Source organism: Herpailurus yagouaroundi, unplaced genomic scaffold (assembly GCF_014898765.1).
Source record: "Herpailurus yagouaroundi ecotype Mexico unplaced genomic scaffold, PumYag 198, whole genome shotgun sequence".
Classification (NCBI taxonomy): Eukaryota; Metazoa; Chordata; class Mammalia; order Carnivora; family Felidae; genus Herpailurus; species Herpailurus yagouaroundi.
The window spans coordinates 15,901,564-15,916,063 of NW_024412429.1; the positions used below are offsets into that span (position 1 = coordinate 15,901,564).

At 41.2% G+C, this 14,500-nt stretch overlaps 1 protein-coding gene across 5 annotated transcripts in view; it reads right to left on the bottom strand.

The window, feature by feature from the left end:
* The window catches only part of CCDC170 (coiled-coil domain containing 170), a 92,811-nt gene that overhangs the window by 33,048 nt on the left and 45,263 nt on the right, over window positions 1-14,500 (bottom strand). For 4 of the 5 annotated variants that reach the window (XM_040448876.1, XM_040448875.1, XM_040448873.1 and 1 more), the window contains one exon: window positions 5,036-5,353. The exons of the other annotated variant lie outside the window; for it this stretch is intronic. In XM_040448876.1, the coding sequence (XP_040304810.1) occupies window positions 5,036-5,353 (318 nt within the window). The remainder of the gene's footprint in view (window positions 1-5,035; window positions 5,354-14,500) is intronic. 5 annotated transcript variants of the gene reach the window in all.

Genomic DNA, 14,500 nt, shown 5'->3' on the forward strand with positions numbered 1-14,500 from the left:
TGTTTCCGATTCTGTGTCTCCCTCTCTCTCTGCCCCTCCCCCGTTCATGCTCTGTCTCTCTCTGTCCCAAAAATAAATAAACGTTGGAAAAAAAAAATTAAAAAAAAAAAAAAAGAAGCTGCAAACTCAAGATTCCGGTGTCCAGGAAGGAGCAAGCAGCTGGGAACCCTCCATAGTCTACGTGTCCCAGAACTTAGCTTCATAAGCTTCTTTTGGGTCTCAGTACATGTACGACCAATAGTTTTCAGAGAGATATTTACATAAATGTAGTCAAATAAATTAACACTCTAATTTGACTCGGTTCTCGGGAACATCAAATGCCAGCGCCTGGGTGAACATACGTGTCTCACCAAAACTGTGAAGTTGTGTTGTGTTTTCACACCGAGAACTCTGAAGAGTCAATAAGCTTTTCTTTTTTCTTTTTCCTCTTTTTCTTAGTATCATCTGTTAACATATCCCTAATATTCCGTGGGACAAAATGTGCCAGGGATTTCAACACGAGAGATGTAGGGAATCGAGGGAAAGGGAGAGGGATTATAATGAAGAAAACATACCTCATTTTTTTTAAAAAAACAAAAACAAAAAGGCACTGAAGTAAATTATCCTTCAAAAACAAGGAGCCTGGTGTTGGGAAGCGAAGTCATAATGCCCTAAAAAATTTCAGTCACTTCCCAAGGACAAGTAGTTGTTGATTTCACCAGAGAGACACTTTTGCCCTAAGATTAAACCAAAGAAAGCACAAGAGTTCTCAACTGAAGAAAGAACCACTTGGGTCACTTAAGGACCAGTGTCTTTGGGACATACAGCTCTTTTCTCATTAGTCAAGCTGTAATTTTCACTCAGGAAGTATATAAAATATGTTGTCAGGGACCAGGAATAAAACATCAATCAAATTCTCTTTCCTTATTATCGGTGTGTATGCTTTTTTTTTTAGGGGGTGGAGAGGGACTGAGGGACAGAAAGAGAGAGAGAGAGAGAGAGAGAGAGAAGGGGAGGGAGAGAGAACCCCAAGCAGGCTCCACACTCAGCACAGAGCCCAACTGACACAAGGGTCATTCCCACAACCCTGGGATCATGACCTGAGCTGAAATCAAGGGTCGGGCTCTCTCAACTGACTGAGCCACCCAGGTGCCCCATGTCGACTTTTGTTACAGGTTAAATTGGGTTCTCCATAAAAGAGGTATGTTCAAGTCCCCCAGTACCTCAGAATGTGACCTTACTTGGAAATACAGTCTTTACAGAGCTGGGCCCTAATGCAATATGGCTAGTGTGCTTACAAAAAAGGGAAAATGTGGACACGGAGACACATACAAATAGAAGGAAAATAATGTGAAGATGTAGAGAGAATGCCATTCATAAGCCAAGGACCACCTGAGACTACCAGAAGCCAGGCAAGAGTCCTGGAACAGATTCTCCCTTATAGCCTCAGAAGAAGCCAACCTAGCCGACATCACGATTTTAGATTTACAGCCTCCAGAACTGGGAGACAATACAAACACACTTCTATTGTTTAAGCCACCAGGTTAGAGGCACTTTGTTATGGCCATCCTAGGAAATTACGACACTGTAGATGCCAGGAGAGCCAAAATCTCTATCTTTTCACTCTCCCAGGTGCCCCCATAGCTAGGCGTGACCACGTAACATGATTTGGGGCAATGAAATGACAGTGGAAGTCTGCCGAAGATTCTGGGTAAATGTTTGGTTTTGTGTATTGGGAGAATTAGGAACAAAGCAGAATGATCAGATCAGATGAGGGAGCAGGGGGTTGTACAGCACGTCTCAGGTCCTTTAGGGCATCAGGCTGGGTCCCCACAGCTCACCTGGAGCCACTGGACCAAGAAACACTCCAGTGGACAAAATAAACCCTTATGTGTGCCTAAAGAAGAACAAAAGAGCTGTCTAGATAATCGTTTGTAAGCCTGTATGAATTGTCTTCAATTTAGGAAATGACATAGAGATCAATCATGGTCCTGTCCTCTCTGTACATAATCACTTCTCATCCAGATGATGAGCTGGTTAGGAAACATCTAAAAGGAAGGAAGGGGTGCCTGGGTGGCTCAGTCGGTTAAGCATCCGACTTCAGCTCAGGTCATGATCTTGCAGTCCATGAGTTCGAGCCCCACGTTGGGCCCTGTGCTGACAGCTCAAAGCCTGGAGACCGCTTCGGATTCTGTGTCTCCCTCTCTCTCTGCCCCTGCCCCACTCATGGTCTATCTTTCTCACTCTCAAAAATGAATAAATGTTAAAAAAAAAAAATTTTAAGTAAGGAAAAAAAAATGTTTGCCTCAAAAACCTACACTAAAATCTGAAAATGTCGCAACTTTCTGTCATTGTGCAAGACATCATTATTTCAAAAACACCTGTTACAAGTGTACTGAAATTTCAAGGCTAAACATCATCGAAACACTCATTTAGAAGTCCTAGGAACCCAACAGCAGGACATTCCTTTAAGAGACTGGTTTCCAACCGGGGGTGATTTCATCCTCCAGGGACATTTGCCTGGAGACATCACTGGTTGTCACAAATTGAGAGGGAAAATAGTGGCATTGGTACCTACTGGGTAGAAGCCAGAGATGCTGTTAAATACCCTACAATGTACATGCAAAGCAGCCCCATGACAAAGGATTATCCAGCCTGAAACGTCAATAGTGCCAAACTGAGAAACACTACCCCAAGAAACAGTAAAGCTTTTAAAAAGAGAATTTGACTTGGCTATAAGCAGAAAAGCCAGGAACAAGTAGAAGTGGCTTACTGAAAGCGTGTGGGTGGTGTCCTGAGTTCTACTGAGAACTGCAAATATAGGAGAGTAAAAATGAACAGCAACAGGGAAAATACGAAAGGCAAGGTTCACAAAGTAGGAGTCTACATGAAGCGGCAAAATTTGCCAGGCCCGGCCTGAACCCACCACTGGGCCTTCGCATGGGTGTTATGCAACTGTTGGGTGTGTGTTTAACCACGGCAGCTGGCAGGGGTGTATGGCCCCCTCAACAAACAGATTCATCAATCTGTAAAGCTCCCATTCTTTAGAAACATTTCTAAGACAATATATGAAATCCATTTTCTCCTGATTTTACTTGAAGATGAGTCACACAAGATGCCAGCTATACGCTTGATTTCGGGCTTTTAAATAGTGAGAACAGCTATTGAAAAAAATTACAGGGTAGAAAAGGCAGACAAAGGCACTAAAAAGACTCTGAATCATTCTGATTTTTATGGGGAGTAGGGGAAGGCATAGCCAGCTTAACCAATTTACATCATTTTGCTTCAGAAAATAAACATATACATCACGCTGACAATTTTATGCCATGCTTCACATGCTGAATTAAAATAGTTTCAGGAAAACATTTGGAAAACCAGAAGAGGGAAGCAATAAAATGAAATGCTTAAGGACCATTAGCTACTGAAGTGCATCTCTTACTAGACAAGGTAAATAACTTAATGAAATTGTTCTCAGTCCTGGAAGTAATGTTCTTCTGCAACCCAGGACCAATCACAAGAAAAACTGAGTTACCCTCAGAGACCTGCACATTTTATATCCACAAAGAGAACCCTACACCTGGACAAAGGGGTCACCTGACTTGCTCCTAAGAGCACACATGAATTTTGGAGAACTTTTTTAAAGGGGATTGAAAATGTTTTATCATTAAAGGAAATTTTCAAATGCCACCCTGAACTTAGTTAGTTAGTGATGGCTCTGAGTATTTTAGAAACATCAAAAAAGGGAAAAATGCAATTTCTCCTTTGAACCAACATGAACTCACAGAGGTAGACCACAATGGAGTTACACCTAGAATTTGGATATTATTTACTTTAAAACCTCATTACTTAGGGCTTCAATAATTTGCATTTGATGGTAATTTAGTCAGGCTGAAGTTGACTCTGCTAAGCAAAGCTAGACAGTAAAGGAGAATTTTTTTTTAAGTTTTTTAATTTATTTTGAGAGACAGCGTGAGCGGGTGGGGAGGGAGAGAGAATCCCAAGCAGGCTCCGTGCTGCACAGAACAGGACGCAGGGCTCCATCTCATGAACCATGAGATTGTGACCTGAGAGGAAATCAAGAGTCAAGTCGCCTAACCGACTGAGCCACCCGGGTGCCCCAAGGAGAATTATTAATAGTATAAACAAGATAGCAATATTAAACAAGCTTCAGTCATATATATGAATCCAAACATCTATCTCCGTTTGTTCAACAGGTTCCCTAAAAGACTGTTCCAGGCACCAATGCGTTATGAAGAGAAGGAGGGAGATGAGGAGAAGCAAGGGTAGCGATAGTTAATATTTATCATCATTGTGTGCCCGGCACTGCATTAAGGACTTCAGAACAATCTTCTTTTTCATTTATTGCTTGCAACAAGCAATAACCTTATGGGGCAGATACTCTTACAGGCCCGATAACCCTTACGTGCAATTCCAAAATCCGAAAGTATCTGGAAACAGACAGCTTTTTTCATAACTCACTTGCTGATAAAGGTTGACCTGACCGGAGCTGGCAGAAAACCCTGACCCGAAGTGACACAAAGCTCTTCACAGTCCTGGTGTGTTCTGTGTGATGGATTTGTCACAGCTTCTGCTGCAGAATGATGAATGTGGTTCACTCTGGGGTGCCGCCTCAGACCCCACTGAGGAGGGATGTGTAAAAGAGAGCTCCCTCCATTACCGTTCCCTGTACTATTTCACCTTTCTAAACCCTGAAAAATTCTCAATTCAAAAACACATTGGACCCCAAGGCGTTCAGATAAGGGGTGTGGCCCCTCAGCCCTCCCCGTCCAGCAGGTGAGAACACAGAATCTCAAAGACAGGTTCTCAGGAGCCTGCCCATGGCACACCTGGAGTGAGCGAGTATTGCAGTAGAGACAGGATTCAGTACAGTCAGGTCTGACTCCAGAACCCCCATTGTCATTAGCTGTCATTTGAGTGACTCCCCAGGCTCCCTAAGCATGACATACAGCTGAAAGTAATAAAAACCACACTTAAATGATACTTTCACTAACTCAGCAAACTACTGTCCTTAAGAATCTCAGAAGTCACCACTCACACTTTTCGTGCTCTCTCCCTGGCTGGTCATTTCTCGGATCCTTTCCAAAATAGCATCCTCCGTGGGCACAACCGTGCCCCAGTTGCCCCCGAGCAGCGCTGCGACTTTCTCCCTAAACGAGGAGTGCTGGTTTCTCGAGGCTGCCGTCGCATCCCGGCTGGCCTCCAAGCTCTTCTCCAACTCGCAAGAGCTTTTCTTCAAGAGGCTCAGTTCCTGCTTCGAGGCATCCCAGACCCGCTGGCCAGCAAGCAGCCTTTCTTGGAAGAGCTTGACTTCCCTTTCAAGAGCCTCCTTTGTCTCTACAGCACTGAGCAGGTCCTGAAACAAGTACAGAAAGTGAAGACAGGTACCTTAGCAGCCACTGAGGGACACGAGCATTTGCTTTCCGTTTACCTTGCTTACTGACTTCACGGAGTTAGGATTACATCACGACATTCCCTGTTTAACTGTAAATTCCCCACCATCTCTTCATAAAAATTATAAATTTTAAAGACTTAACATTAAAATTTTTTTTAATTATTTTTTAATGTTTTTTTTTTAATTTTTTTTTCAACATTTTTTTAATTTATTTTTGGGACAGAGAGAGACAGAGCATGAACGGGGGAGGGGCAGAGAGAGAGGGAGACACAGAATCGGAAACAGGCTCCAGGCTCCCAGCCATCAGCCCAGAGCCTGACGCGGGGCTCGAACTCACGAACCGCGAGATCGTGACCTGGCTGAAGTCGGACGCTTAACCGACTGCGCCACCCAGGCGCCCCAATGTTTTTTTTTTTTTTTTTTTTTTTGAGAGAGAGAGAGAGAGAGAGAGAGAGAGAGATAGACAGGGACAGAGAGCAAGTGGAGGAAGGGGTTAGAGAGAGGGAGGTACAGAATCCAAAGCAGGCTCCAGGCTCTGAGCTGTCAGCACAGAGCCCGACGCAGGGCTTGAACTTGTGAACTGCAAGATCATGACATGAACCGAAGTCAGGCACTTAACCAACTGAGCCACCCAGGTACCCCAACATTAAAAATTGTTTAATTAAAAAAATTAAATTTTAAGGGCTCTGTCAGGTAAAATTAGGTGTCTAAAAAAGAGAAGGGATAAAAACCAGGGCCAGGAAAAGAAGGAAACTGGCATATAAGCCTTTTCTGTGTGAACCTCTGGAAGACTTAACAAAAACAAGTTGTTGGCTAACATCTGGTAGAGGCAATCCATATTCAGAAAATGTTTACAGAATTATCTGCTGTAAAGTTTGATATACATGGAAATTGATTTTGAATAAACAGTAAACCCTCAGAGTCCTACCTACACTCTAAAATTGTTTGAATAAAGATGATTCCTTAATACTCTTTTAAATAATACAGTAGCATTTTCATAAAAACATCATTGCATAAAGGAGAATCAGATCTTGCTTTCAATATTCATTTACTGTGTATCTTCTTGTCTCATAAAACTGATAGAACCTGAAGAAAAGAGACAGAAATATCTATTTGGCGGGTGGGAGAAATAAAAGTAGAGGGAAATAAAATACCATACTGAGAAAAATAATTTAAAAAAAAAATTTTTTTAATGTTTATTTATTTTTCAGAGACAGAGACAGAGTGTGAGCAGGGGAGGGGCAGAGAGAGAGGGAGACACAGAATCCAAAGCAGGCTCCAGGCTCTGAGCTGTCAGCACACAGCCCAATGCAGGGCTAGAACCCACAAGCCGTGAGATCATGACCTGAGCTGAAGACAGATGCTTAACCGACTGAGCCACCCAGGTACCCCGAGAACAGTAATTTTAAAGAATATAATGTGTATTGTTAGGTTCACAAAAATAAAGGAAGGGCATAAGGGAGGCTACCTGTGTACCTACTTCTATTTACTATAATCCAGAATGGTGCAAAGAGGCATAAAAAAAGGACAAGTTTAAAGTCATTTTTAAAAAATGGGGCGCCTGAGTGGCTCAGTCAGTTGAGCATCCAACTCTTGATTTTGGCTCAGGTCATGGTCCCAGGGTAGGCGGATCGAGCCCTGCATTGGGCCCCATGCTGAGCATGGAGCCTGGTTAAGATTCTCTCTTTCTGGGGCGCCTGGGTGCCTCAGTCAGTTGAGTGTCCGACTTCGGCTCAGGTCATGATCTCGCGGTCCGTGAGTTCAAGCCCCATGTCGGGCTCTGTGCTGACAGCTCAGAGCCTGGAGCCTGCTTTGGATTCTGTGTCTCCCTCTCTCTCTCTGCCCCTCCCCCACTCTCTCTCTCTTTCAAAAATAAACATTAAAAAAAAACAAGTTTTTAATACTATCTTAGAGTCAAAAACAACGAAAAGTGAACAGTATCTTTGAATAACAGATTCCACACCTAAACAGGCCAGCAACATTTCAGGCTACTAGTTAAAATGCACTCATCCATCTTGCATCAGAACTGGACTTTTAAAAAGAATTTATCTCCACCAACAGCTTGAAGACAGGAAAGATGTTACTTCTTTACTTTTTATAAAAAAGAGAATATATTGTGGTTGGCTCCACAGCTCAGGGGTTAGAGCACCGGTCTTATAAAAAAGAGCCTATCTTACTTTTTTTTCCTTCTGATTTTTTAATCAAGGAAGTCTCCAGCAACAATTTGAAATAAAAGTCATTGAGTGGATAGGTAGTTACAGAAGTCTGCCCTTTTCAGAGATGTAATGGCTAAACTAATTATGGATTATGGAACCTATTTTGTGAGACACTTTGCTTCTCAAGGTCCTGGCAACAGCTTCGTTTCCCGGCTCCCTTTCGATTCTAGTCTTCCGTAAGGAGAAGCTTCACTACTGCTAATTAAATTACAGCCCTTAAAGTAGAGTCAAGGGCACTTTATCACAAAAACAATATTTTAAGACTTTACAGATTTCTTTCTCAGATAGTAATACAATAGCTGCTCCATTTGGATAACCAGTATCAGCGCTGGTGATAATAAATTAGAAACTACATGTTTTACTTAAAAACTACAATCTAACATGTGGTTAGAAAACTGAAGTCCCAAATTCAGTGATACAGAGCTCTAAAAAAAAAAACAAACCTCTAGAATGTTATATGTTGACTTTTATATTAAAAGAAAACCCCTAACGCAAAAGGGGAATTTCCATGACCGAGAGAGTGAGTGATATTTTTAACTAAGTACAAAAAGTTCTCAAAATACACAAAAAAATATATCAGACGCTTGAGTACTACAGACATACTGTCGGTGTGGAGTAGACTAACCAACCGGCAGCTTTCACCAAGAAACCAATAAGCAGTTAAAATATTCCAGCTATGAGGAACTTTTTTCCACCCCGATATCAGATTATTGTCTCCCTGCCCTCAAGACAAGAGCCAGTCCCTAACAAACCCAACACATGAAACTTCACGTCTGGTAAAAGTCAGAAAATTCATTTGTGATCATAAAATACAGGAGCACATGTCAGCAGGCTGGATTTCTCTTCTGGACACGTTTCAGCCCAGCGAACTATATGCTGTTTCTCACATGAAGCGCAGGCCTTGGGAGCCAGTGACAGGGCCTTGGGGATGACCGCTCCCTCGGCGCTCTGATTAAGCACTTGAGGATTTCGGAGCACTGGGCTGATCTACTGGGAACAGATGTCCTCAGGCTGCAAATGCAATTACCTGTAGAGCTAGCAGAGAGAGAACTGGAGTGTGGTTGCATGGCTACCTCAAGGATACACTTGTGTAGTGTGACATCGGTATCACCGGCCAGGACCCGGGGACTGCTGTCAGACTACACTGACACGCAGAGCAAGAAACAAGCGCTCTCTCTAAGCAAAATCAGGGCTGACCTCCACAGAGAAAATCACATTTGCAGATGAGGACAGGCCTTACAGAGACAGTGAGGGGATCTCTCTTTTTTTTTAATTTTTAATTGAGCTTTAGTCCTATTAATGCAAGAAATGAATAATGACCCCTCCACAATTACTTTTAGCAAAAACAATTGTAAATAATATGATGAAGGTGTTTGAGTTAGCTTCCCAATTAAATGCATGTCTGTATCAACTCCCAATTAAATGCATTAAATAATAAAGTCATTCAAAGGTCTGCATTTATTTGTTTATTTTTATTGTAGAGAGAGAGAGAGAGAAGGGAAAGGGACAGAGGGAAAGAGAGAGAATCTCAAGCAGACTCCATGCTCAGTGCAGAGCCCGATGCAGGGCTCAATCCCACAATCCTGGGATGATGACCTGAGCAGAAACCAAGAATCAGATGCTCAACTGAGTGAGCCACCCAGGTGCCCCCAAAGGTTTGTTTTTAAAATACAATTGTCTCCTGTTTTAATCTTGCTGCCTACTATATGGATTTGCATATGCACAAGATCAAACTTCTTCTCAAAAATATATGACTAATTATCAACTCTGGCTTGAGTTTAATTCATCCAACCCCAGACAAATTTTGCAAAATTAAAAACCAGTGGATTACATCTACCTACTGTAGTTAAATTTAACAAAAAAGCTCAGAAATTCTCCCAAAAAAACTGTTCTTATTCATTATTGGTAGAAGTGTGAATAGGTATAATTCTGATATAAATATCTAACAAAATAGGGGTGCCTGGGTGGCTCAGTCAGTTGAGCATCCGACTTTGGCTCAGGTCATGATCTCATAGTTCGTGGGTTCAAGCCCTGCGTCAGGCTCTGTGCTGACAGCTCAGAGCCTGACCCTGCTTTGGATTCTGTGTCTCCCTCTCTCTTTGCTCCTCCCCCACTCGCTCGCTCGCTCTCTCTCTCTCTCTCAAAAATAAACATTAAAAAAAATTTTTTAATCTAACAAAATAGAATATATGTAGGCCCTGTGGCCCTACAAGTCTAGTGTCAAGATTAGATCTGTAGGATAGACTACTAAATATGGAAAATGATGTACGTGCAAAGTTATTCCATTACAATACAGCAAAAGATTAGGTACTACACAAATACTCACTGATATGTGATGGGTTAAACCAATATGAGACACCTGTACCATAGAACACGATGTAGTCTTAAAAAGAATTGAGTAAACTTTTTATGTACTGATACGGAAGACTCTCCAAGGCACAGTTAGTGACAAAAGTAAGGTGCCTAATCAAGTGTCTAGTGCCATTTGTACCTACATAAACAGGACACCTCTCTAGAAACAAGCACAAGCAAGTGCCCATTTTGCTCATCTCTGGAGAAGGGACCTGTAGCTGGGGGGCATAAACATAAGGAAGATATGACAGAACACTGACAACTATGAAAACACCCGGGAAATGCTGGTGCATGTAAAGTGCCAAGTCAATAGTGATAGAAACACACACACACACACATGCACACATACACACACACACACACACACACACACACACACACACCCTAGGCTGTCCCAGTGGCATCTTCAAACCTGGAAAATAATAAGAATTCAACTTAAGTTTGAAATTCTCATTATTGACAAACTCAATACAAGTTGACAATGAATTTAGCTGCTCGTGAGGCCGGCGTGTTCCTGGGCTTCACCACAGTACTGCAAACACTGTGCCCTGTAATGGTCAGATTGTACCTAGAGGACCATGGACAGTTCCCAGCTGGAAATTTTAAGAGGGACATTGTCAAAATGGAATGGATTCAGCATCCCATGGTGGGATTAGACCCATAATAAAAATATTTATGTACTCATGTTATTTTAAGTGCTGTTTTAATTTATTTTAAATGCATAGACTGAATCTAAAGCCAAAGTTTTAGAAGACTTTGGAAGACTTAATTATAGTTACAGAACACAACATAAGTATTACAAACCTTGACAACGTAAATACAATAATAAAATAAAACTGGGAAGAGGGGAGTAAAAAAGCAGGAGACACTGCATTCCTTCTACACTCTAGCAGAAAGTCTAAAAATACTATCTCACGTTGGTGAATCAGAAACAGAAATGTATCCCTTTTAAGTCTCAATAGTAACTATCAGAAGCTAAAATAGGAATGGCCCTCAAGGAATCTACTCCTGAAATCATTGTTGCACTATATGCTAACTAACTTGGATGTAAATTTTAAAAAAATTTAAATAAAAATTAAAAATAAATAAAAATTTTAAAAAATAAATAAAGCAGGAATGCCCCATTGAGGCTAGAAGTGGAAGGAGAGAGGGTTTTAAATTTTACTTCAGAGTCTTAGGAATGGTTTACTTTTTATAATCTGAGCAGATATTATTTCAGTGCTTATTTTCTTTTTAATTCCTCACTCAGAGGCTAGAACTCTCCCAAACTAACAGATGATAAGAAATAAGATTCAAAGTTTGAAAGATACAGGCTGTTTAGCCAAAAGAAAAGACTTAGAAATCCATAACAAATGTCTTTAAAAGCTTGAAAGTTAGCCATAAGAAAGAGATTTCAGTTTATTCTATGAAGTTTCATTAAGAGAGAACCAGAATAGGATGTGAATTATGGGGATTCTGACCCTGACTTGCTACAATGAAGAACTGTGAAACAACTGAACTATACAGAGAATATGGACCTCCTTGTTCAGTAGTGAGTTCCTTGTCTCTGGAGGAGTTCAAGGGGAGCCTGGAAACTAGCTAGACACTGACATTTTAATTTTTTTTAATGTTTTATTTATTTTTAAGACAGAGGGAGACAGATGGGGCGCCTGGGTGGCTCAGTCGGTTGAGCGTCCGACTTCGGCTCAGGTCATGATCTCACGGTCCGTGAGTTCGAGCCCCGCGTCAGGCTCTGAGCTGTCAGCACAGAGCCCGATGCAGGGCTCCAACTCACGAACTGTGAGATCATGACCTGAGCCGAAGTCGGATGCTCGACCGACTGAGCCACCCAGGCGCCCCCAGACACTGACATTTTAAAGATGATTCTGATTTCACACAGAGAGTTACATGATCTAGATTCTAAAAGACCTCCGGGTCACTTCCAACATCATAATTCTAGGATTGTGATGAGATCTTCAATTTCTTTAGTAATTTATCCTACCTAGTAAGTCCTTACCTCCAGAAACTTATTTCCATATGCCTATACTCTTAAAATAATGTTACGTTTCGGGGCGCCTGGGTGGTGCAGTCGGTTAAGGGTCCGACTTCAGCCAGGTCACGATCTCGCGGTCCGGGAGTTCGAGCCCCGCGTCGGGCTCTGGGCTGATGGCTCAGAGCCTGGAGCCTGTTTCCGATTCTGTGTCTCCCTCTCTCTCTGCCCCTCCCCCGTTCATGCTCTGTCTCTCTCTGTCCCAAAAATAAATAAACGTTGAAAAAAAAATTAAAAAAAAAATAATGTTACGTTTCTTTGGATCCCTGAGTAAAAGTAAATAACTGGAAAAGGAAATAAAAACACTGAGCATCTTCAGGTGATGGGCATGTCCTGAGTACTTCATGTATATCATTCAATGCTAAAACTAATTGTAAGAGATAGGTCCTTAAATTATTTTTCTATTTTACAGACAAAAAAACTGAGGTTCAAGGAAGTAAGGTTGTATGCCTCAGATCACATAGTCAAATGATTCTGAAGCCTGGATAAAAACCTGAGAGCCTAGCCTCATAACCACTCCACTCCCTGTTTACTGTCTCATGCTGTTCTCTCTTACATTTACTGCTTTAGGGTAACACACCAGAGAAGCAGAGGGGACATCCTTCCAAACCAGACTTGCCTAATTCCAAAACCAATATTCTTTCTTAGCTTCACTTCTAGCTACCAGAATTAAAAGAAAATGTGAACAGTGTGAAGAAAAAGGCGCTGTCTGAAATCCCATGTGTAAATTTAATTTCTGATCCACTGAGATGAACTTGTACAGTCTATGGGAAACGTACGTGTAGCTTGTGTAGGTAAAGTGCCTATGTCTTTCAACACTGCATTATTTCAAAATAACCAAAAGAAAAGGTGCCAATCTTTGACAGTTGTTAAAACATACTTCAATACTAACTACTAAAGATTTTTAAAGAATATAATTTCCACATATGTAATAAATCACCTGGACTTTTATTTGGGAGATTTTTTATAAAGTAACCTAAATAGAGTAATTAAGAAAGTCAGAAAAATTGAGTTTGGTAAAAACAGCACCACAGCCGGTGGAAACCACTCCTTCTGCAGTCATTCTGGGCTTCGCTAATAAAGTAAGTTTCCTACCTCAAAAACAGAGCTTTAGAAAGCATTATGAAGATTCTTCCTGAGGCCATTAATGTGTCAGCAAAACCACTAGTCAGTATTTTTCAGCAGTAAATCTTTGGAGTCATAATCCTATGAATGAGCACTTTATTAAAGACCTCAAGTTTTTTTACTGCCCGTATTTTTTTTACAATTTTTATTATTTTGGCAGGAACTTCATCCCAAAATGAATGTGTTTCCAAGCCTGAACAACATTGCATCATTTACAAGTTAAGATACACATAAGAAAAGGAATAAGTTCTGTTTTTCTGATGTGCTCTTATAACACATTTTCATTTCCTACTGCTAATCTTCAGGTGTGCATTTTCATAAATAAATATTAAATTCTTCCTAATTTTCAAGGCTTGATAACTTAACAATTACTATTTGTGATTGAAGTTATTCATTCACTGAGGAAATCTGCATAACTACAAATTGTTGTAGTTCCACTGACAAATAAGTTTTAGCATCAGACTGGTATGCAGGATATAGCTGTGAATATACATGTAAAGGGATTATTGTTAACAGCATAATAATTTAATGACCCAAATCCCAGCTTTGCTACTTAATAGCTATGTGAACTTGAGCAAAGTACATAACTTCTTTGAGCACTTAGCACGACTATGCTAATGGTAAGTGATGTATAAACAGTGACTATTATACTATATTGCTGATAGTATTACAGTAAAAAACTGTAAAAAAAAAAAAAAAAGGGGGGGTGGTGGTGGGTGCCTGGGTGGCTCAGTCAGTTGAGCGCCCAACTCTTGATTGTGGCTCAGATCATCATCCCAAGGTTGTGGGATTGAGCCTTGTGTCAGGCTCTGTACTGAGCATGCAGCCTGCTTAAGATTCTCTCTCTCTCTCTCTCTCTCTCTCTCTCTCTCTCTCTCCCTTCCTCCCTCTCTCTCTCTCTCGCTCTCTAGGCACACCTGGGTGGTTCAGTTGGTTAAGCGCCAACTTTGGCTCAGGTCATGATCTCACAGTTCGTGGGTTCGAGCCCCACATCAGACAGTGCTGACAGCTCAGAGTCTGGAGCCTGCTTTGGATCCTGTGTCTCCCTCTCTCTCTGCCCACTTCCCCGTTCACGTTCTGTCTGTCTGTCTGTCTCTCTCTCTCTCTCTCTCAAAAATAAACATTAAAAAAAAAATGTCTCTTTCTCTCTGTCCCCCCTCCGCTCCTCCCCCACTCCCACTCAAATGCTCTCCCTCCTCTCCCTCTCTCTAAAGTTAAATAAATAAAGTAAGAAACCCGAGAGACTTAAACTTCACTCAGAAGTCTTACTGGTAGGTAAGAGATTAAAAGCGTAATTTTGAAATAATTTTTTATATATTGAAAGACAAAGCAGCAAATAAGTAAATATTACGATTAAGATTCAAAACATACTACTATAAAACAAAA